This window comes from Neurospora tetraspora, assembly GCF_033439725.1.
Source record: "Neurospora tetraspora strain CBS 560.94 chromosome Unknown B0H65scaffold_8, whole genome shotgun sequence".
NCBI classification, from domain to species: Eukaryota; Fungi; Ascomycota; class Sordariomycetes; order Sordariales; family Sordariaceae; genus Neurospora; species Neurospora tetraspora.
The window spans coordinates 1,341,821-1,368,110 of record NW_026944390.1 but is presented as its reverse complement, the minus strand read 5'-3'; the positions used below and the strand labels follow the sequence as shown (position 1 = coordinate 1,368,110).

General features: G+C 42.8%; 5 protein-coding genes across 5 annotated transcripts; 3 read left to right on the top strand and 2 right to left on the bottom strand.

Moving 5' to 3' along the window:
- Nucleotides 1-11,995: 11,995 nt before the first annotated feature.
- B0H65DRAFT_581767 (uncharacterized protein) lies at nucleotides 11,996-12,582 on the bottom strand (the record flags this gene model as incomplete). Its single annotated transcript, XM_062830828.1, has 2 exons — nucleotides 11,996-12,444; nucleotides 12,573-12,582. 2 exons carry the CDS (start codon nucleotides 12,580-12,582, stop codon nucleotides 11,996-11,998), a joined length of 459 nt encoding a protein of 152 aa, XP_062677635.1.
- Nucleotides 12,583-14,552: 1,970 nt separating this feature from the next.
- On the top strand, nucleotides 14,553-16,032 carry B0H65DRAFT_314262 (uncharacterized protein). Its single transcript, XM_062823347.1, has one exon. It carries the CDS (start codon nucleotides 15,015-15,017, stop codon nucleotides 15,801-15,803), a length of 789 nt encoding a protein of 262 aa, XP_062677634.1. The 5' UTR covers nucleotides 14,553-15,014; the 3' UTR covers nucleotides 15,804-16,032.
- B0H65DRAFT_532794 (major facilitator superfamily domain-containing protein) lies at nucleotides 15,871-17,863 on the top strand. The gene is made up of 4 exons (XM_062828968.1): nucleotides 15,871-16,325; nucleotides 16,392-16,508; nucleotides 16,587-17,680; nucleotides 17,741-17,863. Exons 1-3 carry the CDS (start codon nucleotides 15,886-15,888, stop codon nucleotides 17,527-17,529), a joined length of 1,500 nt encoding a protein of 499 aa, XP_062677633.1. The 5' UTR covers nucleotides 15,871-15,885; the 3' UTR covers nucleotides 17,530-17,680; nucleotides 17,741-17,863.
- A 95-nt stretch (nucleotides 17,864-17,958) lies between these two features.
- Nucleotides 17,959-19,458, top strand: B0H65DRAFT_478003 (uncharacterized protein). The gene is made up of 4 exons (XM_062827460.1): nucleotides 17,959-18,575; nucleotides 18,658-18,674; nucleotides 18,750-19,210; nucleotides 19,282-19,458. The coding sequence occupies exons 1-4, from the start codon at nucleotides 18,046-18,048 to the stop codon at nucleotides 19,315-19,317; spliced, it is 1,044 nt and encodes a 347-aa protein (XP_062677632.1). The 5' UTR covers nucleotides 17,959-18,045; the 3' UTR covers nucleotides 19,318-19,458.
- Nucleotides 19,451-22,998, bottom strand: B0H65DRAFT_314236 (phosphatidylethanolamine N-methyltransferase). The gene is made up of 4 exons (XM_062823346.1): nucleotides 22,655-22,998; nucleotides 21,973-22,572; nucleotides 19,876-21,908; nucleotides 19,451-19,811 (listed from the first exon to the last, which is right to left on the bottom strand). Exons 1-4 carry the CDS (start codon nucleotides 22,836-22,838, stop codon nucleotides 19,746-19,748), a joined length of 2,883 nt encoding a protein of 960 aa, XP_062677631.1. The 5' UTR covers nucleotides 22,839-22,998; the 3' UTR covers nucleotides 19,451-19,745.
- Nucleotides 22,999-26,290: the final 3,292 nt, after the last annotated feature.

The window sequence follows — 26,290 nt, the reverse complement described above, 5'->3', positions numbered from 1 at the left end:
CTTCGTATTTCTAATAGAGCCGCCTCTTAAATAGAATTTTCCTTCTTTATAGAACCTTAATTAAACTATACGACCAACATTTATATTAACTATATTATCCTCATTATAATTAAACTCTTAGGTATAAACCTCCTAATTAAAAAGCATCTTTATAAAGTAATTAAATATAATTTTATAAAGAAATAAGCCTATACTATCCTATAATAAATTATTCTATATAATACTTAAAGCGGGGATAGCTTTAGCCTAATCGTTTTAATAATAGTTAACGAACGGCCGCAATTATTAATTGATATAAACGTTGATTACTTCTATTTAATCCGTTATTTAATTATATTCTATAATAATTAACTTCTATTTTATTTTATTAATTTTAATATTTCGTTTATAAATATAAATATAAATTGTAGTCCTCTATTAAAAGTCACCTCCTCTAATATACTATAAATATAGTAAGGTCCTTCGTAATATATCCGAATAATATTATAAATTGTAGTATTTTCTATATACGGGGTAATCCAAAATAATTTTAATCAATAATTAATTATTATTAATATATTATTAAAATTGTATTTATTTCTTGGTATTTTCTTAAAATTTATTATAATAAACGTCTATTTTTGAATTAGCGGGGGAATTAAGTAAAATAAACCTAATATTTTATCCTTAAGGACTTTATTAACCTTATATACTATATAATTTTTAACGAAATAATTAATATTTCTAATTATATAGGATTACTAATATCGTATCTTAAATATTGCCTGGGTTTTATTCTTTCTTAAGTAAATTATCGTTAATATTGAATAAACTTCGTTAATAAGGCGGGTACGTAAATTATTTAATTTAAAAATAATTCAACAATTTTAATATATTAAAAATTTATTAATTAATATAACGAAATTAAAGTCTAATCTATAAGCGCGAACGCAATATTCTTTTAAGGATTCGTCTTTATACTTAACCTTTATAAGAGCTTCTATTCATTTGTATCCTTTTAATCCTATAAAATTTAATTCTTATATATTTAATATTATAATTAGAACCGACTCTTCTAACAATAGGCTATAAGCGGTCGCAATAGAAGCGAAGGCTAAAATTTCAATTCTATCTTCTTTATAGCTTTAAAGATTTAAAGAATATAGTATACGTCTTTCTTATTTTTCTAAAATTTAAAATCTTCTAATTTCTAAAATAACGCGTCGGCGGCCGCGTTTTTCGTATTAGGTCGGTAAATAATTTTGAAAAAATATTAAGATAAGAATTTTACTTATTTAATTTATTAAAAATTAAAAAGCGCTTAATATTAAAATATTCAAAGGCTTAATAATCGGTAATAATTGTAAACGGTTTATTCTATTATAATTTAACGAATTTAAATCGCTAAATCTAAAGAACTTTAATAATAACGAGTAACTCTTTATTATAAATAGGGTAATTATATTTAATACCTTATATAATTTTTAAAAAGAAATCGATTAAGTACTATTCTCCAATATCTTTTTATAATTAAAATAATACTCCTGCTAATATTCTATTATTAGTATTTATTTCTACCCTTATTTCGGTATTATAATAGAAATATTTTAATAATAGGGCCTCTACAAATAATCTTTTAAATTCTTCGAAAGCGGTCTAGCATTTATTAATTTATATAAACGCTTCTCCCTTTCATATTAAATTCGTAAAGAAATGTACTATACGACTATAATCTTTAATACATTTTTAATAGAAGTTATAAAACCCTAAGAAAAATTAAACTCTTTTCAAATTAAAGGGTATAGCTTACTCTTTAATAACTTCTACCTTCTTTAAATCGATAGAAATACCGTTTCGTCCTATAATAAATCTTAAAAGATTAATTTTTATAATATCAAACTCGTACTTTTTAAAATCGGTTTAAAATCTAATATCCTTTCATTAGCGAAAGACCTTCTTAATATAAAATCGGTAGTCTTTTAAGGTATTAGAATAAATAAGGATATTATTAATATAGGCTGTATAAAAGTTTCCTAAATATTTATTTAAAAATAAATTAATAAAATTCTAAAAATTAGCCGGGCTATTAATAAAATTAAATAGTAGTACTTTATATTTAAAGCTCCTATACTGGTTCGGAATATAATAAAACGCTTATCGAATATTGATTTTTATAAATTATTATACTTTAATTACTTTAGCGAATATTTCTTCGATTAATAGTAACGGGTAACAATCCTTTCGAATAATAATATTAAATTTCCAGTAATTTATATAGAAATAGAAGTTTCTATTAACCTTCTTAATAAATAATATAAATACCGCCTATAAGGATAAATTCGCTTCGATAAATCCCTTTAATAGGTTTTCTAAAATATATTTACATACGGCTTCTAATTTATTAAAGGATATTTTATATAGAGGATTATAATTAAGTTCTTTAAATCGGCGGCCTTTATCGAACTCGATTTTATAATTATACAATTAATATTCAGGTAATATATTCGAATTATATTTATTAAAAACTTCGATTTCGTTATAGTATTCGGGGGGAACTATACGGAAGGTTTTATTATAGAATTCCTTTTTATTATAAAGGAATAATTCTTAAATAGGGTCGTTAATAATTCGTTTATTTTAAATAAATTAATCGATTTCCAAAATATTAACTAAATAAATAATTCAATTATTTTTCTTAACGGAACATATAAAGAAATTTCTGTCCAATACGTATATTTAAGTAAGACGATATGTATATTAATTTATATATTAATGGGCTTTATATTTATATTAATTTCGTACTTTTAAATCGAATTCCTTTTTATAATAATTAAGAAAAAGATTAATTTGCAAAGATAAGTTCAATAAAAGTATAACTATTTGTAAAGTAGGCGGCTATACCTTTATTATTTTTCCCGTTTATTTATTGTTTAGTTTTTTCGAATTATTAATAAATTATAATAAATTACATCATTTTAATAGATAGGGTTTACTTTATTACGAATAATATTTTAAATTTTCAAATATTTTAATCAATTAGAATCCGACTTCTATTCCGGAAAGAAAAATAAACGACAGTTCGTATAATTTATCTAAATATTATAAAAGTCGAACTATTTCCAACTAATAATAATATTGTATACTATATTAATTATAATGAAATAACCGGATAGCGTAATTTAATTTTGAATTTTTAAAGCAATTCTAATAATCTTTTTAATATTCTAATTTATTTTTCTTTAATAATTACTAATTCCTCGAACTGGGAAATTACTTGTAAATTCGACTAATAATTATTTTTTTAATCTTTTAGCGAAAATAATACTAATAAATAAATAACCATTTATTCCTATATTAATTAAAGCATTAAATATAAATAAAAATATTTTATTATTAATTAAAATATATTAAATAAATAAAAGTTCCCCTCTTAAAAAGGTATTAAATTAGAAAAACTCTATTCGTACCGCTATAAATCTCTTACCGCACCGCTATCTAAAATCCAACCAAATATAATTCAATTAAACTTAAATATATAAATACAATAGTAATATTATTAAATCCGTTAATTTTCGTTTCATATTACTATATTACTATTATTATTATCCCTTTTCATATTCCCGATTACGGTTAAAAAATCTTAATTCAAAATTAATTCATTATATTGTTAATATTTTGCCGGATCCTAGAAACTACAGGGAATACACAATAACAGCATTAATATTATTAAATAGAATAAAAAAATATAAAACAATATAAGCCCCTTTACGTATTATAAAGTCCGACGTTGATAAAAATACTTTAGAATTTAATTTAAATAGTAATATAGTAAGAGATTTCCAGCAGTACGGATAGAATTTCTCTTAAATTAAATTCTTCTCTATATTTCTATCTATCCTTTTCTTATTACTTTATAACTGATACCTCCCTTGAAAAGAGATTTAATTTACCTAAAATAATTAATTTCCTTATTTATTAATTAAAATTATAAACGAGGCGGCTAAAGCCTTTTATGTACTCTTGTATATTAAATAATAATTAATAATAATAATAATATAATTATAATATTTGTAATCGAAACGCTCTTTCTTAAAATAATTATATTTCGTATAACCCTTCTCTTTATAAAAGAAATATTTATCCTTATTAAATAATCGAATAGTTTTTTTATAATAATTACTATTTTAACGAGCGGCGCCTCCGCTTCTTCTATTAATAAGTTTAAGAACGGAATTAAAATTAAAACCCTTATTATTATTTTTACCCAAATTATCATTCTTACTGGATTTAGGAGTAATTTTATTTTCGTCGGCAATAATTTTTAATACTTATTTAAAACCGGAATAATTTATATAGTAAAATTCGAAGGAAATAAAGGAATCGTAATATTTCGCACCTATTTATTTCCTATATTTAATTAGGAGGCATTAGAATAATTTATATTTCTATTTAATCTTGAAATATTAATATTCGCTAACTATTTAAATAAATTTATTCTTAAAAAAATCGAAATTATTATTATCTTTTAATTTTATTTTAATAAAGTTTTAGAACGCATTTTCCTCCTAATTAAAGTTATAATATTAATACTATTAATAAATCAGTAAATTAAAATGAATTTTAATTTAATTTAAATAGGTTTCGTATAAGTACAGTATTAAATTTCAATGAATATAACCAATTAAATAATGTTTAATATATAGAAATTTATTATAGTCAGTTAAGTAATAGTCGGCATTAATTTCGAATTTATCCTAAATTAAATCGTATTAAACTTCGAAAAGAATATTATTTTCTTTATTCTAATTATAATATTTAATAAAGTCGGTTTATTTAATACTATAATAGTAAGAATTATTAGAACGTTATTCATTATTAGGGTCGGTTTCGGAGTGTAAAATCGAAAAGTAAATAAAAACCTTAAAAAGAACCTTATTAATATCCTTCTCAATATCAAGGAGCACTATCTCCTTGATATTTCTTTTATTCTTATTTTTAATTACTCCCTTACTAATATTTAAATCGGTAATAAAATCTTTTAATCTTTTAATAATTTCCTCCTTCTTATTAAAAAAATCCTTCAATTATTATACTATAATAAAGCTAGTACCGCCGTATTAATTTACCAAAATAGGAACCTAATCGTAAATAATTTTAAATTTAATATTTAGGTAAGAGACAAAGAGGTAAAGCTCTAATACCTATTCCTTCTAAACTATATTTATAATAAATAATAATTTAAATTTTTAAAATATCATTTAAGGGTTTCTATAATATAATTCGGCGAATTTTTCCTTAATTAAATAATTAGAAAACGGGAAATTCAAAGAAGGGAATAGTATTTAAAAAATACTAAAAATAGAATTATAAATAAATAATTTAGTAAATTCTTTCATTTTCTACTTTAAACCGTTATTAACCTTATATTTAATTATATAAGCGTTAAAAGTTTTAATATCTTCAATTATTTAAATAATATATTAATTATATAAATTGAAGAATAATTCGGGCTCCAAATTTTTATCATTATTATAATTAATTATTATATCGGTTAAAACTTCGTCGGACGATTTTAATTAACAATATATATAATATAAAGATTTTTTACAAAAAATTATAAACTTATTGCGAAAACGTTCCTCATTAGTGTAAAAACTATTAAAACGCTCCTTATTAAAATATATAACTTTATGCATATTATTTTTAATAATAAAGTTAATAAACTTACACTTATTATTAATAGCGACCTTCTTCTTAAACTTTAGTTTTATAACTATATTCTCCTCTTATTTAGGGTTAGAATTTGGAAAATTAAAACTTCCTTCTTCGTTACTATTTCCGCCCTCCTCTCCAAAAAAATATTATTACAATCGTTATTATTATTAAAAATTTCCTTATAATAATTATCATTATAATTCTCAATCTACTCAATACTTTTATAATTATTAGCGCTATTACGTATTTAACGGGGTAATACTATTATATTATTATTATAAATATTTAGTACTTTAAATTCTTATAATAAATCTTTCTAATTTCATTTAGGATTTAACTTTCCTAAGTAATTATTAAATTAATTTAAAATAATATAAAGGTATAATATAAGGGAATTAAAAGCAAAAGTAAAATTCTATCTATAATAGAAGATTTTAAATAGGGAAAAAAAAAGAGGAAGAGAATTAGGTATAAGCGTACAAACCCAAATAAATACCTTAATTATACGAGCGATAGTAAGACCTATAGGCGGGTCGCTATTAATTAATCCCTTTATTCGTATCCCCCTTACCTATAGGATAAACCCTATACGTACTAAAATCTACCCTACAATTAGTTTTAGTATAGCCAATTGAATAGCTTATATCCCCTAGACTATACTATACCTAGAATCCTCTATATACCTTATTCTAATAGCCACTTCGTATATAATACCCAGACCTAGTCCGCTAGCGCCGTTACACTTATAGCAGGCCAAAGCGGGCTTCTTAATACTATAAAAATATATTACAATATTTTAATTGTAATGTAAATATATAGCTAAATACGTGCAATTTAAATTATTAATTTAAATATTTCATTATCTTTTTTGCTTGTGTTTTGGTAGAGATATGGATTGTTGAGGTTTTTGAAAGATATACCACTTGCAAGATATATATGAAAAATTCGACTCTCAAAGGGACGATGAGAGTCGGTTGGCTGGCTGCAAGCGTTCCCACCTAACCGACGAGTACGGTGCAAGACAGTGCTAACTATAGCCCCGCCACCTTTTCACTTTAGGCGAGAGTGAAAAGTGGATGGAAGGTACCTTAGGTGTGGCATTGCTTAGCATTGACATTGTTGGTCAATGTCAATGTCTTGCTCGATCAAGGGTTCAGGACTTCAGGTACGCTTGAGTGTGTTTATTCGTACTTTACCAAAATCGAGTCGCATAAACTTTTGCCCCTGGCAACTTGATCGGATACTTTGACGTTTGCACAAGGACGGTACGTATAGTCAAAACGAAACACATGATGTCGATAAACTGGACAGTGAACTTCGGGATACCAAGCGAACAACGGAAAATCTGGGGAAAAACGACCGACAGGTCACAGAACTGGAACCTGCAGAACCGACCGACAAGCGAACTCCAGTTTTCTGCACTCCGCAGTCCTGTACCCCAGGATTTCCACAATGAATACGCCTCTTTGTCCAATTTCCAGAAACACGTGGGAATGATAGATTACCATCGATCCATCCTGTGCAGTGTACAGGCGTCGATGGCATGGTGCCACAGTGGAGTGTTCAGGTTGTACAGAGTTCAAGTCGTACAGAGTGGAGTGAGAGATGGATATCAGGGCCGAAATTTCCAAAGCTGCCAAGGACTGTACCGCCGCCAAGACACAGATATGGAAAAAAATAAGGTAGGGTATCGTCAACTATTACCGCTGGCCCTCAAGGTTCGGGTACCGTAGGCTGCCTCAGCTGTCTGAGCGCCTATACTTCGTATACATACTTCCAGGTCAAGGTCATGGGCATGACGGGCAGCCCGTCGCCCCTCCGGTCCTGCAAAGAACTCCAGGAAAGGAAATAGGGCCATAGGAGGGGTGGTGTTCGGGAGTCTCGAGGTGCTCGAGGGGTCAAGAGATCAACGTTCAGGTGTGAACTAATGGAGAGAAGTCCGAGTTATACACCACGCTAGTTTGTGTTGACGATTTCTTCATCCATGAAATCCGGGGAAGCTGGGGATGGAAAGTGGAGAAGGAATGAAGAAGGCGCTACTGTAGACACCACAACTTAGTAGGTAGTTGATGGAGGCACAGAGATCATTGAATTCTTTATCTTTCGGAAAGACCTGGACTAAACAGTGTGATCAAGTGTGGCGGCGGCGGGAGATCGATCGTACCTCTGAGAAAAGCACTGCAAGACAACGAACCCTTCCCGAAGCAGAGAAATGAAGTCAAAACCCTGCAATTTGATTGGCCGTAAGAAGAGATGGGCTGTCCGAACTTGGCTCCATACCAATCTGGATTCACGGCCCGTCGCGCCCGGGCCGGGTGTTGGAGGGGGATCCGGTGGAGTTCTACACTCACTGCACTAACAAAACAACGAAACCCCAATTTTTTGACTTTCAAGAGTCCGACTCAGCTCTCACTTTTCCTCTGCCAGTGTCAACCAGACTCGACAAAGTTTTGGGGGATGCGGGGTAAAGGAACTAAGCGAAAGGCAAAGTTCTGGCCCGACAGACACACAAAACCTGGGGAAACAGATGCACAAAGGGACGAAAAGCGGAATGATTCCGAGTGGTTTGAGTGGTCAGTAGTGGTGTGTGAAGCTGGTGCCCTCCCTCCTCCTCCTCATGATCGCTCATGATAATATCTCCTCGAAACCGAGCTCATCTGTCATGTGTCATGTGAAGATATATCGGGTTCTTGAAGTTCACGGTGGTCTCCATTTCCCCATAGTATTTCCCCTCAGCGCCAAACAGGCCCGTAACGCCGACGACTTTGCGGGGAAAGTGCCCTTCTTTTCAACAGGATAACCGTTGTTGAAGCCATCGACGGCTTGACGCAGGGGAAAGCTTTAGCTCCTTGGTAAATGAAGTTGGTGGTGGCCCGGGATGATGTTTAGTTCTGCACTAAAACACCTCCGTTTCCCCCTTCCGTTTTCTCGTCGTTAGCCTTTCAAAGTTCTCCACAACACAAGCGCGCGCAAAGCACTGCACTGCAGCTTCAAGGGCTTCAACGCGGCCTTGCAGCTTGTCATGTCGTGTCATGTCACGATCCAAGGTACATATCTCTACCTCTACCGAACGGTGCCGGTCTTGGGTGACATTTCGGCACCTGCCTCCACAACAGCCGGGGCACTTGAGAGAATCTGGACGCATGCGCCCGGACAAAGATGAAAGCTGGGGCAAAGAGCAGCACTGGCGATCTTCTTCACCAACTCTCAATGGCAAGCCAGAGAAACATTGAGACCTAGACGCTGCAACATGCAACAACTCATCACACACATACCTCTACAAACCCGCCAGGTCCAGGTCCAGGGCACCGGCTATTTTCATAGCGCCGGCATAAGGAGCAAGTCTAACTTTTGTTCCACCCGACTTGAGCCCCGGCCAGTTTGTGGATACCCACGGGCGGGAAGACGGGAATCACGGCGGGGCCCCGGATTTTCGCCCTTTCCCCTCCCTTCAGCACCCCTCATTGGCATGAGTTGGCTAGTCAATGGATGGTTCATTGCTCCCCCCATCACCAGCCATCGCCAACATAGTACAAGCCACATCCACCTCTCGGCAAATGCTTGGTTGATGGGGAGTCCACAAAGCTTGTGTGAAGCTTGTCTCTCCCCTGACCCATTCTCTCTTGGACTGTCCCTAGAGGAGGGCCATCCACAGACCACAGCAAAGCAGCAGGGAGTAGCACAAGATCCGAACTTGGCCCTTGTCTGGTTTGGTGACACCTGTCGTCGGCTTTTGCCAAACATTGTGCCCAGCTTTGAAGCTGCTGAATGGCCATCCTCAGTGGCAAATTAGCCAGAATCCTTTTTCAGTTCTCTTCTGCAAGCTGAGTCCCTAGGTAGGGAATCAGTCCAGACCTCATGAGATTTACAGACAGGTATCACGACACGACACGACGCTCAGGGACCGTCCCCCCCTCCCTCACCTACCTATGTACCAATCCAACGATCCGCGGAACTAACGGTCAGGACCCAGCCAAGAAAGACAGTGAACTGGATCATGATACCCTCAAGTAATTCTAATGGCAATGCTAAGACTCCAGCTTGACAACATAAGGGTTCGAGCGCTTCCCTTTTGAGTTATGCCTGCAGGTATCTACCGCTGGGTTGATGTCAATATCTATCAGCTCCATCACGCGTTGTGCATTCGATATTTAACACAGGTTAATGGTCCAGGCTGTGGTCTGTTACCGGATGTTCAAGAACCTTGGGAGCTTGGTGAGCTTGGGTACTAGGCATTCTCTATCAGATTTCGATATGCAGCATAGCTGGTCACAGATTATGGGTTGAACGAGTGGAGTGATTCATCGGTATAGCAATTGGCAAAATGTAAATTGAACGAACCTCAACATGGAAATAATCATGTTATCCTCAGGTGTCCAGTGGAACTTCCACTATTGACTCCTAGCTCAACGCTATGGGAGTTCTACAAATTTAGCTTACAAAGTTGGGCATCCCGATGTCATCGCAATCAGACCACAACCACCGCATCCGGACGTCACCACCTATTGATCCCGACGGATTATTAAGTCCCAACTGTCTTTCTTCCCACCGCCCGTCTATTGGGATTTGGGCGCTCTCGGTACCGTATCCTCGGAGCTCGTCCTGGGAAACCCGAGTCTCCGGACTGGAATCCGGGGGATCCCCCACACCCGCCCCACGGTCCATATCGGCATTTGCAAGAGTAGTCTGGACACTGGACACTCATTTTTTCTAAATTTGGCTCGCTGCTTCGCTTTCCCCGCATATTCTACATACGGTTAACAGCCGACGGGAACCGAATCCGATCCGGTTATGTCCAGTACGGTGGTTCGCTCGCTCGTTTCGCTCACTCGTTTCGCTACCGAGTACCGGCCCCAGAGACACGGGACAACCGCTAGCCAGCAGGACAGCAGCACCAACGGCACCAACAGCGCGGGGGACGGGACACGGTGCGGGACAGAGGACACGGACGATGTTGAAGGTTTGTGTTACTTGACTTCAGTTCACTGCATTGCTGAAAAGGGAGAGGAGATATGTTGTGTTACCGAGGTGTGATTCGGCACGAGAATTACTGCGCATCGAACCAACGAATAACATGCAAGCGAAGTGGGAAAGAGAGTAAAATATAAGTGGTAACCTACTACCAAAGCTATCAAAGTATCACCCGGGTATCGGTGCTTCTGTGTATCGATCCGATGGTCTTGGTCGAAAACCCCGAGTTCGGAGAGACTCAGTTCCTTTCAGAAGTTGACCCGCTAACTTGAAGCGGAGTAAGAGTACTGTAATTGCAAAGTTACAGACGGAAGGAAAATAAAATTCGCGGCTCGAGTGTTCGTTTGAAAGGATAGGTATATTTGTCGGCGAATACCAGGAACAATTTGGATAGCACCTACCTCCGCTCAAACCCGATCAAAACACTGCAACTTACCTTACCTAGGTACCTTATTCTCTCAGATCGGGCTTATACATCGTGACTACTAGACCCAAAGCAACTGCGCGCCAGTTCCTTGCGACACTGCAGCAACAAGTACCGCCTCAGCAAGTCTGTTAGAAGGGCTAGTAGAGCGATCAGATTTGCCATACTTAAGCATGGCGGTCATTAACAGAGGTACATCTGGTTGAAAGCTTCCTTCGTTCCTTCATTTTCAGCTCCATGGAGCCCACTAATTACTTTTACGGAATCTTAAACTGCCAGCATCAAAACATTGCAGGAAACAACGACACAGAGAGCCCGGGAAGTAAGTGTGCATGCTGCACTACTTACATTGAATAGTGTAGACGATAACAAGAAGGAGCGGTTGATGAATGTTTGGATCATACAAGGATCAGTCACAAAAAACTGGCTGGAGACGAGAAAGACTTTGAACTGGCACTGAAGACCTTAGTCAAGGAAAGCAAGACACAAGTTCACCTAGCGCTAGACTGACACGATCAATTAGCGAGGTGACCACGAGACTCTCTGTCTGCACTCTCCCAATGTGTCGTCAAGTGGGACTGACAGCTGTCGAGAAGGAGTTGTTTACCTAGACTGAGAAGTACGAACGAGGTTTGGATCCCAGAAGTGACACTCCTTCCCTTCCGTCCTTGAACGTGATTGCATTTCAACTCCCCGAAGATGCCCGCCTGTCCACTGCCATCATTCCACTCTCACTTTCAACTCAGTTGTCTGCTCACGCTACCAGCATCACACTTCGACTCTCATGAGCTATTACGGGTGCGCATCGCCGACGGAGGATCGCATGGCCTTGTAAAACTCTGTTAGCTACCTACCTTTCAAGACTGTGACGCGAACATGTGTGAGAAACAGAGGGGGCGATATACCTCAATCCTGCATCTCCGGGGGCGCGTGCATCTTCCAGTTATCCTCCAACCTCTTGAGGTCGGGGAAGATAGTATCTAGGACAGCAGCCACTTGAGCGTACCCGTCGTGCTCCTCCACGGTGAAAGTACTGAGCTTGCTCTTGAGGTTCTGAGTCATGGACCTAACGTAATGCCAGATGATAAGATCCGGCTGACACTCGTAAGGAATCTTCTCCAACTTGGCATAGTATCTGTTGATTCCGGCTTCAACGGCGGCAAGCTTCGCGCGCAAGTCTGAAAGTGTGACCTGGCCAGAAGTGGAAGCGTTATTATTTTGGCCGGAATCGTAGCGGTGTTGTAATTGGGAAGTGTCGGTGGTTCGAGTGGCGGGTTCGGATATCGTGAAATGAAAAGAGGAAGAGGGAGAGAAGAGTGGAGCAGCGAGAGTTGAGAACACTTCAGTTATACTTCCTGAAATCGACAAGTGAATGGGTTATCGAAATTCGCCCCCGTTCGATCCCAAGGACGCAAAGGTTCAACAAGCGTTTGCAGGTTCGAAATGTAAACAGCATCGGACGAAATGTGCAAACCACTTGAACCTGGAGACATTAGATGGTATTTTTACGACCGTACCAAAGCAAGTGCAACTGACAGAATGACTGCAGGACTGTGGTTGTCTTGGACTGAAAACACCAAGTTGAAGAAGGAAGGAAACACCAAAATGGAAGGCGCGAGGAGGAGGATGGGGGTTTGTACCCACGAACTCTGAAGGTTCCAGATCCAGAACATGGACCTCCTGTGAATGGAAGCCGTTCGTGAATGGGCTCTGTGCACGTGAAAGAACCTTGAACGGCCCCAACCGTCACAAGATCGCTTGAGTACGAAGGTATCAGATTAAATCTAGACGTTTTGAGATCCCTGACGACCCACTAGACTCCAGCATGTTTAGGTTAATCCGCCTCCATGTGTTGGATTTGCTGAGAGATTGAATACAGACAATCACTTCGCCTCGGAAGTACTTGTAGTTCTACCTCGAGTATTAATCTGAGTGTCCGTTTGAGACGAGCAGAACGTAAAAGATAACTCATTTGAGCTCCGTTACCCTCATCGAATCTTGCAAGACTTTAGTTTTTGTGGACACCAAGACTGATCGTCCCTACGTGTCCGTTTGATTCCATCAAAGCATCGGTCTGAATCGGTTGTCTGACAGGCCTAGCCAGGTTAGCACAGAGCACGATGGTTAAGAAGGAGGCGGAAGACACATCCAACATGCTTGGCAACCGTCTCGGCACCAACATTCTCGTGGCAACAGGAATTTGATACTCATCGTTAAGTGCTTTGAATATTTAGAAGCAAGGGAGTCCGAGCATAAATAAGATTTGTCGACGTCCTTCACTCCCAAGATCTGGTCTAGGGATGATGAGATATCTATAGATAAGATGGCGATGATGCTCCGACAAGTCTAGGATAAGCACAAGTCAATGTTGGCCGAAAGTGTCCGACAACCCTTAATGACTGTTTTTGACCCGAGTCTCAACCTCGGCCCGTCCCGACTCCGGATGGCTTCCGATGCAGCACATCGAGATTTGAGACAGACCACGGCTGGACCAAACAAGCTAAAATTATCTCATCACTTTCATCAGAAAGGAGAAAGGTACTTCCTTCAGACTTGCCTTATCCGAGAAAACTACATCCAAACCCACACCAACCAATGGCATTCCACCTTTTACGCCAGAACTGAAGACTTGCCGGAACTAGGCCGGTAGAAAGAATTGAGGCGCTGCTATCGCCGTTGGGGTCTTTCCATCATTGGTTCTACAATTGCTGTTTACCGAAAGCGAAGGCGAAAGCAGCCGATTCGGCCATGGACCGTCGTGGGTTGTGCTAAGTAAGGAAGCTACGGCACAGTTTTGTCGTTGGCCGGTGATGTTGACCTTCCCTAAGCAAAGCCTCGAAGCTTCTTCTTTTTCGTCTCAGCTGTCGTACGACCCTCCCCAACATCTGCAACCAAAAGCAACGGTTGCCAACTGTAGTCGTTGCCGCATTTGGTCAACTCAACACGAGAGGTTGGGTTGGTTGGTCGCTTTGCTGTTGTGCTAGCTCGTTGGTAAGATATTCCTCGCTTCTTCCGCCCATGTCATTGGAGAGTTGGTTGTTCTTGCGACTTAAGGTCTGTCATGTCCGTCTGACACTATAGCCATGCTGACAGCGATCATGTGCATGGTGTGCCATACCGACCTTTCTTTCTCGTTAAAAATTGTATATAACAGGAAGGTGCTTTTGCTCTTCAGTCTATTATATCTGCGCCTCGTTCTTACTTTTTTGTTTCTTCCGCCTAAGAGGCAAATCAGAAGCGAGTGTGCGAGTCTGGAAGTCCGCAAGAGGAAGAACCGGCCGCCGCATCGTCTTAGTTCTGTTGGCACTGTTTGTCCTGTCAGTTTGTTTGTTTTCTAACCGTTTTGACTAGTCTACTTGCGGACTCTGTTAGCGAACCTACGGACCGCGGCCTTGGTTAGGGTGGCATATGAAGTGAGATGGCAACGGGAATAGGAGAGAGGGGGGCGTTTGAAGAGGCGAGAATTCGCATTCATCGCATTCGTTCAAGACATACTGTTCAGATGGCTGGCCCTTTCTATAATGACCGGTATTCCCCCTTCCCAGACCGACGAAACCGATAATCTGGATCGTCGAAGCTCGCACCTACCTGCTGGGAAGTACGCACAGGTTACTTAGTTGACCCCCTTCGCCGCCGGGCAAAGAAGTGGTGCTCGATTAGATCACGACTTCCCAGAAAACTTCCCAAAAGTCGACCATGACTTGACAACAACAAAACCCGGCGTTCGTTCCTGCTTCTTGCTTCTTGTTTTGGAACCATTAGGCCCTCAGAAGTTTTGGTTATGAATCCGTCCCCTTCGACCTTTTGAACTCTTCCACTTACTTCGCCCAAAGACCCCCAGTTTGAATACGGCTTCATATGGTTATCCAACAGACACTCGCTCGTTGTTTATCTCTCAGACTACTTATCTCATCATCCCTTATTGATGGTTATTCCAGACTACTTCACCATGTTTAACCAACGGATCTGGCGTCAAGAAGCTCAAGGGGAGGAGCCCCAGCAACAACCGACACCATCGGCCTCCACAGAACCTCAGCAGAATGCCGGGGCTCAGCAACAGACGACCCCTCGGGACGGCAGCGATTCGAGTGAGAGCAGTTTACACATCGTTGAGGACTACTGGTTCGGTCCGAACAGCCCATCGAGGAATGATCAACAAAAGTCGACTTCTCAACAACCCCCTCCTCAACTGCTTCCCTACGTGGAAGACCCCAATGCTATCGAACTCGAGAATATCAACCCGCAACAGGCTTCCGGGGCTCAGCTACAGAAGACCCCTCGGGACGGCAGCGATTCGGGTGAGAGCAATTTAGAAATCGTTAAGGACTATGTCGAGAATCTTCCCCAACCTCCTCCTCAACTGAACCCCAACGCGGCGGAAGACCCCATTGCTATCGAACTCGAGAATATCAACCCGCAACAGACCCGTGCCGGAGGCAATCAGCAGCAGCAGGTCCAGGAACCACCCAAGGCCGATGATGGCACCGCCATCAACATCGAGGTCAGAGGCTTCGCTGGGACTCTAGTACTTCGTTTTCTGGCGTCATTTTGCATATCTAATACCAAGAATCGGCAGCGGCGAGAAAACTTTGCTCCTGCTCAAGCCGACGGCGGCGGCGACGACGTTGACGGAGATATCGCACCCGATCTTGGCCCTCCTCGTCCTCCGCAGGACCTACCTGTCAAGGGATATATCTTTCTCTGCTTAGGGTAAGTTGCCAGCCAGTCTCTGTTCCTCCCTCCTGACCTTCGCTGACAATGATCCCTTCAGAGTCGGTTTCGGTCTCTTCCTTTCCATGCTAGACACCACCATCGTAGCCACCAGCCTGTACGAAATCGGCCGCGAATTCGACAAGCTAGACGCCGTGAACTGGGTTGCGCTGGCGTACACCTTAGCCTTCGTCGGGTGTGCCATCTTGTTCGCCAAGGTGTCGGACGTGGTGGGCAGGAAGCGGGCGTTCACCGCGGCCTATGTGCTCTTTGTTGCCTTCTCGATAGGATGTGCGGGTGCGAATACGTTTACACAACTGTTGATTTGTCGCGCATTTCAAGGGGTGGGCGGCTCGGGGCTGTATAGCCTTGCGATTATCATACTGACGGAGGTGACGCCGCCCCGTTGGAAGCGGTTTATTGGGACGATTATCGGGGTTATTATTGCGTTTGCTGGTGTGCTAGGGCCGATTTTGGGTGGTGTTTTGACGAATTATTTGAGCTGGCGGTGGATCTTTTGGATCAAGTGAGTGCCCTGACTTGACCTTTTCTTTTTTCGAGAGTGGGATGCTAATGGGTTGCCGTGGGACAGTATTTCCGGAATAGTAGCTGGGATAGTATTCTTGTTTGCATGGCCCCATCCAGAGTATCTACCTGCTTATCAACGTAGGTCGTTGTGGCAGAGTGACGTACTAGGGTCCCTCCTGCTGTAAGTAGCGTCCCTCCCAGATTCAGTCCCGGGATGAAGAAGCCTGGGTTGAACTTCACTGACCCTTTGAGCGCACAGCACGGGAGCCGCCGTTTTGATCACTTGGGCCTTCCAAAACGTGAGGGCAGGTTCCGGGTGGAACGATCACCTGTTTATTGCACCGTTTGCCTCAGGCTTCTTTTGCTTGATCCTCCTCGCGGTCTGGACCGTGATCGTTGACAATACAAACTTGAGAAACCGGATGACTACAGTCATCCCGGTGGTGCTCCTCAAGAACCACGTATATGTGTTGATGGCTGTAAGCACAGCATGCCTGGGCTTTGGTTATCTCATGACGCTGTACGTCTTCCCGATGAGGTTCAGGGTTGTCAACGGGTACAGCGCTCTCGAGGCCAGCGCTATGCTTCTGCCCATGCTTGGGTTCTCGGCGTTGGGTAGCATGGTGGCTCCGAGACTCAGCCAGAAGCGCAACGTGTTGCACTGGACCATAGCAGCTGGAGGAATGTTGATGACACTAGGAACCGCTTTGTCGGCAGCCAACGCAACATCGTCCCATCGGTTCGGGACCACACTGTACGCGGTGTACGTGAGCCTCGTTGGTCTCGGGTTCGGACTCAATGCTGCGGCGTCGACAACACTTTCGATTGTCGAGTCGCCCGTGTACGAACATGCCACGGCGCAGGGACTGGTAGCTCTTCTTCGCATATGGGGCGGTAGCATTGGTATCGCGGTCTCAGGCGCCGCGCTTGGAACACAGGGTACTTCTGACATTCCATTGTCTTTGGACTTGTCTTTGGAACATTATACCAAGGCGCTGGAGACGTCCATGATCGTTGCTTGCGCAATTACGGCACTTGGTACAATCTGCGCCTTCTGTGCTCGCCGCTCGAGACAATTGTCTATCGCGTACATGATGCAGAAGCGGGAAGAAGATGAAGCCGGTCGACAGGCCGAACTCGCCGAAAGGAGAGAAGCAGAGAGACGCAAGAAGCAGCAGGCGAGGACCGATCAGCCTCAATGATCGATGGTTGACGCTAGTTGAGTTGGTTCGGAATATCGGTTAGCATCATGATATCGATATCAGGGGGAGTTTTGGGCTCTGGAGTTTTGTTTCTGATGTCCAAGACAGATCACACATGACAGCGAGGAGGGTTCAAAAAGGCACACAATAACTTGATAGAAGCGTAAACGTTAGCGATCATAAAACAAGGACATGGGATTCCATTACTCACCTCTAATCGTCTGCTTGCTTGCCCATCACAAGATTGATAGATCTGCCATCGTCTCCATGGAATTGTATTGTCTATGAATTGACCAATATGGCGCGATCATCGTGAATGCGGGGTAGCTTGGGGGTGCTCGGGCCGGGGAGCTACCGGCCGGGGCCACGGGGGATGCGGGGCAGGCAGCGTCTTTGACATAACCGGAGCTGCCCGTTCGTCATGATCCGCTATCTGAAAGTTCAAGTCGCATTACACCAGCCCCGGAACCCGGAGGTAAGCTCGGAAGTCATTCGGAACGTCGTCTCATCATTCTCATGTTTTCCATAAGAACACCACCAACAGCAGCAGCATCAAGACTCGCAGCTAGATATCTGACTACCATCTCCTCGGCAGTTAGAACTACCACCACCACCACCACTCATCGTCATCAGAGCTCCACATCTTTAAGCAGCTTCACCACCCCTACCTTTTCTTCTTCTTCTCCTTACAATACCAACCTCACCTCCACCTTTTCTCTTCGCCAAACCAAAAGAACAATGTCCTCAGCAGTAGCCAAGCGCCTCGCCGGCAAGACCATCGTCATCACGGGCGCCTCGTCCGGCATCGGCCGCAGCACCGCCTTCGAGTTTGCGCGGACCGCGCCCAACCACGGCCTCAAGCTGATCCTGACGGCCCGCCGCGTCGATGCCTTGGAGCAGATTGCCAAGGAGATCCGCGAGGAGGTCGGCGAGGGCGTGCAAGTGCTGCCGGTCAAGCTGGACGTGAGCCAGCCTGAGGAGGTCAGGGGGTTTGTGGGGGGCTTGCCGGAGGAGTGGAAGGATATTAATGTGCTGGTTAATAATGCGTGAGTTTTTGTGACCCTGTGAGGTGATAATGATGCGGGAGATTGAAAAAGGGAAAATGCTAATGAAAATGATAATATGTAGTGGTCTCGTGAAAGGAGGTTTGTTTCCAGTCCCCCCTACTTGACCTCCAAAACCTCACTGAAATGCTACTAACCACCCCCCCAAAAAAAAAGTCGCCCAAGCCCCCTCCATCGCCGAACAAGACATCAACGTCATGTTCGCCACCAACGTCACCGGCCTGATCAATATGACCCAAGCCATCCTGCCCATCTTCAAGGCCCGCGGAACCGAGGGCGGCTCCGGCGATATCATCAACATCGGCTCCATCGCCGGCCGCGAGCCGTATGCCGGAGGTTCCATCTACTGCGCCACCAAGGCCGCCGTCCGCAGCTTCACCGACGCCCTGCGCAAGGAGCTGATCGCCACGCGCATCCGCGTCATGGAGATCGACCCGGGCCAGGTCGAGACCGAGTTCAGCGTGGTGAGGTTTTATGGTGATAAGAGCAAGGCCGACGCGGTCTATGCTGGTGTTGATCCTTTGACGCCGGATGATATTGCCGAGATTGTGGTGTTTGTTGCGACGAGACGGGAGAACGTTGTTGTTGCTGATACGTTGGTTTTCCCTAGCCATCAGGTATGTTTCGCTCGTGATTATTCTGTTCGTGGGGTTATGAAATGTGTATAACTGACTGACTGATGTTGCAGGCTGGCGCTGGTGTTATGCACCGCAAGTCGACATGAAAAGAGGGTCAAAAGGGCTGTTGTTGATAAGCATATAGACGTACATATAGAACTGAGAGATGTGAATAGTAAAAAGGGATAAGAAGTCAGTTCAACGCAGTTGTGATCATCACACCCCACTGTAGCACAGAGTCTCCGATTGGTTTGAGCAGAGTTCTGATTTTGTTCTTTCTTTGATTTTACTATTTTATGCCTGTCATCTGTCCGCCAACTAAAGATGCAGATATGGTATCTCATTCAATGCTTGATCATCCTAGAATGCATAACTCCGTCCACCTCCTTCTCATGCAAATGCCCCCTGTTCCATACCTCAAGGCCCTTTCCGACCTTGATTCTCGTTGTTAAAGGACGCAAAGCACCAGGGAACAGTTGAGACACTGGTGCATTTTCGCCGTGCCCGGTCTCTGCACTTAGGAATTAGAATTCCTTTACTCAGAGAACTTGTTATCAACCGGTGTTGTCCGGCCGTTGGTATGTGACATGCTGAATGGAGCCTGTAGAGCATAAATAGTTAGCACCCGATAAACTGAAAAGGGGAAAGATATGACCATTACATACCAGAACTTCCTTCGCGTGACATATCCTCCAAGCCAACCTACGGACATTTCCGTCCGCAAGCACAACCGCAGGGGCAAAGTCAATACCAAACATATGCCGGATAGCGTATACGACACGCCTGGCATACTTGTCATCTCTTTCGACATGGCCGCCGAAACGCTCGTCTGCATTGCTGGGCGCAATATCGGGGTCGCGGTCCAGGCAGTTGCGGATGACGGGCAAGAGAGCCGCCTCGACGGCGCGCTCACCAACTTCTCCGCTGATATCGACACCCATGTGCTCGTCGTCGAACTTGGGAATCTGGATTTCGAAAGGCTCCGAGATGGACATGACATGGTGTCCGCCACCGTGGTGGTAACGGAACTCGAACACACCCTGTGTCCACCAAAGCTTGTCACCCTCGAAGATCATCTCACCCTCGACAAGATCCGTATCCTCGGACTTCTTCTCGACGGGCTGGTCCCATACAAGAATGCCCTGGTCGGTAGTGGTATCGTACTCGCCGGGGTTGGTTGGTACCCAACGGCCAAGAGACGGAACCTCGGTGACTTCCCTAGAGCGATTGTCCGTGACCATGTAAAGACCGACCCAGTCCTTCTTGCTGTGCTTGGCGGGCGCAGTCCACTTGACACGAATCGGGGCTCCGTACTCGAACGCCTGGGTCTTGACATCCTTCAGCACGCGAGCATTGGGGCTTTCCTTTCCAGTGGCCTTTTCGTTAGTGCCCACAACACGTGTACCAGCCAGAGACAGGCCGTAATGCTTGGGATCATAGCCCGCAAGGTCGGCTGAAATCTTGCTGAGAGTGAGACGAGCGGGGTACTTGTTGAAGAGGGCCGAAGTATCCTTGACAATGGTAGACGATCCAGTGGCGAGTCTGGAGCGAGCAGCCTCTACGAACTCATCGATAAAGTGCTTGGTCTCATCCAGGACCTTGTCAATACTCTGCTGCCACTCAGTGACCGGGGGAGGCAGAGAACGCTTGATGAACTTGGTGACGCCGGCATCATCGCGCAGGTTGCGGCCATAGACCTTTTGCATGTGAGGCTTCTCAACATACGCGAGGAACGCAAGAGTGAGGAAGTGGCCGGCAAGAGCCATGAGGAAGATGGCGCGGGACCAGGTGATCAGGGCAGCGCCCCACAAGCCAGCAGTACCAAAGACGCGCTCGGGGTTGTTGAGGAAGCGGTATATAGAAGTGTAAGTCAGCTGCCTCTTGCTGTCGAAGAAGAAATCGCCATAGAACCATCCGAATTCGCCTAGCGACTCGTAGATACTGGTAGCGGTCCAGACCTGGAGGGCAATCAAGCCCAGGCCAACGACGTGCTTGAGAAGCGCCCAGCCGTAGGTCCAATCGGCGGGAAATTCGTACATCTTGTAGCAGGCAGCGATAAAGGAAGCGTGGCAGAGGCAGTTGCTCAGATGGTAAATGCCCTTCCACTGGCGCCAGGCCTCGCCCACGCTCTCGCCGTACTTTAAAAAGTGCCTAGTGAACATCTTCTCCTCAGACTGCATGGTCAAAATCACTCCCAAACCGAACGAGTACCACAAACGCCAAGCCAAAGCGTGCAACACGAAAAGAGCCTGGTAAAAGCGGGTGTTGGGGGTGACCATAGTGACGACGGCGAGGTAAGCAGAAAGGAGCACGACGGCAACGTCCGTGATACGGAAGAAATCGAGGTTCTTGAGACCGATCAGGTTGTGGACGGGCAGTGGGGTGTTGTCGTGTCTTCCGGCCGTAGAAGGAACAGTGTACTCGGAAGCAACCTCCTGTGACTGGCTACCAGCCTCCGACTCCGACCTCACACGGGGCTGAGGCGGGTTATAGGTCTTCTCGATGTGAGGGTTCTCGACGAAAACCAAGAAGGCGAACTGGGCGGCATGGGCGATGATGGAGATAAACAGGACGTCGTAGCTCGCGGCCATCATGGAGATACCATAGTACCCAGCGTATCCGATGGAGTACATGGGGTGAGGAGCCAGCTCGAAGACACCGTCGAAGGTAAGTTCCTGCTCAATGAGGTAGAAGAAGTCTAATATGGTCAGTTCCGATTGTCCAACGAAGCCGAGAGATTCGGCAAAGGTATTTCAACTTACCACCCCAGTACCAAGCATAGTCCTTGACAACACGATGAGCATCCAGCTTGACCCACAGATTGAAGCCAACCAGCGTGATTCCAGCAGCCCAACGGGAAAAGCCCATGAAGAAACCCTCTCCATCCGGCTTGTGAGCGCAGACGATAGCGAACAGGCAGTAGGAGATGAAGTCGCACATGAGAATCAAGTCGACAACGCGGCGGAAGGTGAGCCAGGTGTTGTACTCGATCGGGGCCTCTTCAAACTTGTAATCCTGGGGGATCTTGGTCTCGAGTTCCTTCTTGAGCAGATTGTAGAGCCATGGGCGCGGGTTCTTGCCAGTCGCAGGGTTCTCGAACAGCTTCCACCTCTTGGCCCAAGTCACTAGGAGCTTGTACTTGGACTGGATAGTCAACAGGTAACCAATGCCGACGTTGTAAGCCAATCTCCAGAACATGAAGATGGCGGCAAAGAGAGGCCTCTTGACGCCCCAAGGCAGGTAGTAGGCGGCGAGGAAGTGTAGAGCAATGATGGCGAGCACGGCGACATCTGAGAGGTTCTTGGGCTCGCGAGGGTCGAGGAGCTGGGTGACCATGTCATGAGTCGTGGGGACGACGAAGACTGAACATTTGGGGGCTGTGTTAGTTCATTGAGAGGCGTTATGTTGTAGAGAGCAAAACGAGAAGCCAAAGTATCTCCTTACCTGTGCCATCTGGAGTTTTGCCGTATGTCTTTTTGACCCTCGACGCGGCGGTATCGGCCTCTGGCTGCTGCTGCTGCTGCGAAGCGTCCTCTACATTCTCGCTGGCCGCCGATGCGGTAGGATGCCGTTGGCGGACATCACTGTTGAGCCTGGCGGCAGAGGGATCTGCTGCCGAGGAGCTCATTTTGGGTCACGGTGTTGAAAACCGGATTGACGTGTAGAAGTGTTATAAGCGTTGAGCTTGTGTGACGGACTGAACATCCCAGGAGCGAAACGGGAACGGGAACGGCGATTCAGATTGACGGCGGTTTTGTACTCGATTGGGCCGTCCGAATTTTGGGGCGCTGAGCGTGACCACCACAAGGAATCCTAGACAATGACCCCGAAAATATCCGACTGGTACTTTGCTCACTGACACAACGATGAGACAACCAACAAGGTAAGGCGTGGGAAGACAAAGAACGAACTGGCCAGAAATGGTGATTTTTGGAGACGACGTCACAGAGAGAAACAACTGAAGCAAAAGTAGGGCAGGTGGAAAAAGAAAGCTTCAGTTCCGAATGTTACCAGATCGACAGGACAAGTCAGTCACTCACAAACAACTACCGTCGACGAGACGAACGGACAGAGTGGGATGCCAATCTTCACATGCCAATTCCTCGTGCTTCTCAAAGTCAACAAACTCATGTGGGTACAGGGGGGGTCCTTGTCTTGCCTGGTTGTCGATCCCCTCTCTGTCTCCCCTCTGTGAGCTTCACTGGCTTCTCACCAACATGGAGACAGGACACGGTATGCGCAATGCGCGGAGACCCGAAGGCGTGCAGTCAGTGAACCCGCACGCCCGTGAATGATTCGGGCTGTTGAGCGATCCCGCGACTTGTGTCATTCAATTGGACGATCCTTCGGTTTTGGACGATAGGGCCGAACGCTCGTCGTCGAGAGGGTTCGGGAAGCATCTCTATGGCGGTGCAAAAACTGGAGATATGAAGGCTAAAACGGCCTGGAACCCGCTTCCTGTGCGGAGAGAGTGTCTTCGCCTCGTCAGAAAACCCACCAGGAGCTTGTGTCGAAAAGGAAGGAGGAAGGGAAGTTGAGAGCGGATTTGGTTTAAGGCTGGAAATCCGGGGACTTGGAGATGACAGGCAGCTGTCAACACGCGACTGTCAACGCTATCTGCACGCTAATAATGGCCTAACTATCTGTTAGTGAGGACTCATTGTTTGGTGAGATAACTGCGGGACTTGATTAATATTACTAACAGAACACTATCAGATGGACGAGCTCTATCTTATCTTTGTTATAGCCTGCATCCCGTCCCCCTCCACACTTCCTTTGGTCACATCCGTCCACCAGCACGGTTCCACCTCAACAACTTTCGAAACATATGGGGAGGACATCGTCAGTCTGCCGTCGTCAAACATCCTTTGAACCCGTCCGGACATGTCACGGTATGCGCAAGGGTGGGCAATGGTGATGCATGGTGCCTGGCGATCCTCAAGTTCATGGAACGAGTCGAGGGAACCATTCGACATGATCCTCTGACCACCATAACCACTTGCACGCACAGCATTTAATGAGGTCTTTATGCTCAGCGTCCATCAAGCGATAGAATCATCTTCTAAACTTCAAGCAATAGCGTTCAGAGGGTAACAACAGCCACTCTGCTTCGAAGGAGATCAGGGCGCCAAGACATTGCATGAACTTCAGAAATGTCCAGGTGGTATCGAACCAACACACTAAAACTCCCTACGGCACTTCTCGCCACACATTCACGTATACATTCAAGTGAACGAATTGCTAACTATTCACCTTGAATATAAACCAACCCGCCCTACATAGAACTATAAAGAATACTGTCACAGGGCTAGCCTGTGACATTCTAGCACTGCATTGACTACCTCATGTGCCATGCCCAGAGTATAGTAGTCACGTACAGCTGTACGTATGCACGTACACGGACTGGCCTGCCAGGGCTCTCGCCTATATAGCCAATCCTCTACGCACACCTTCCTTTCCTCTCCTCCGCATAATAACGCATATCTTACCCTACTTCCAACAATACCTCGCCCCGTAATAATTTATTATACTTCACTATTACATTACGCGCACTTAAGGGGGGAATTGATTAATTAATTAAATTCTTAAGTAGTCGTAAATCTTACATCGCAACCCTTCAAAATTTAAACCTTTATTAACAAAATAAATATAAGACTCAACCCTAATATCTCTAGGTCCGAATTAAGAATTAATTAATTAATTAACTAAATATTTAATCCTCTCTCCCTTCCTATCTCTAAAACGGTAACCTTAAAACATTACCGCCGTTACAATTAATCTAATAATTAATATTAAGCGTTCTGATTATTATAAATAATTTTATTACAATTATTATAATCGGAGCCCTCTAAATCTTTAACCCCGTAAATTAAACAATTTATAATAACCTTATAGAAGTACTTATAAACCTTAATAGTAATCCCTTTACTAGCCTCCCCTCGACTTCGATTATAGAATACACCCTCGCCTTCGCAATTATCCTTATCTTCCGTAACGTAGTTATCGCCCTAAATCGTTTAATTTACAACGATATTATCAAGGCCCGCGACCGCGCCCAGAGAGCGAAGGAAGAATTGGAAGATTCCTAAAAGGAGGTTGCTAAATTTAATAGTAATTTAGCTACTACAGCCCTCCAATATAAATTTAAAGTTAATAAATTATATAAAGAGATCGCAACCTTAAAATAATTATTTACCGATTTTAAAATTAATATTAACTTTACTTTATAAAAATAATGCGAAAAATATATTAAAGCTATTAACAATTTCTATAATCGGTTAAATTAAACGAATATTGCTAATTTTACGTACGATCCGGCTTAAATCCCCGTTCTTAATAACCTTAAACCCTTAAATAACTTTAATCCCCCGAACGACTGTAATATATCGACTATAATTACTGGTAACGGACAATTAATATCGTCCTACTCGTACGTCCTACCGTTTAATATTAAAGGTAATACCCTTTTAGAATATATAGAGCGCTACCGAGTTTGGCGCATAAAAATTAAATTATATTGGATTAATAAGGCTGCTTATTTTGCGTTTAAAGTTAAATATTTTTATATATCGCTAAATCCTTAGAGGGTACGCCTTTTTCTACTATCGAATCGGATTTAATTATAATTTTCAATATTCTATTAATAATATTAAATAATAATAGAAAATTGTAATAGACTTCTTTACCAAATTTAATACAAAAAATAATGATATCAACCTTACTATTTATATTCGCTACAAATTAAACGAATTAAAAATAAATCAAACATACGCTAATAAACTTTTAAAGATTAATTTACTTTATTCGTTGATTATTATAAATTCAATGATACCATAAAAGTTTACTACCTCCGTAATAAAATTATTAAAAAGGTCCGGGCCGTTTTTGCTCTCTAATACCCCCAGCCCGCCGATAATAATTATATAAAATAGTTTAAAATTACCTGGGGCTTCGCCTAGAATTTCGAAGATAATATTTATTATAATAATTTCGCTAACCCCTTCTATAGACCGAAGATTACTCCTACTTCTACTATAAATAAACCCATTAATTAAGGTAGTACTATTATAAATATCGATA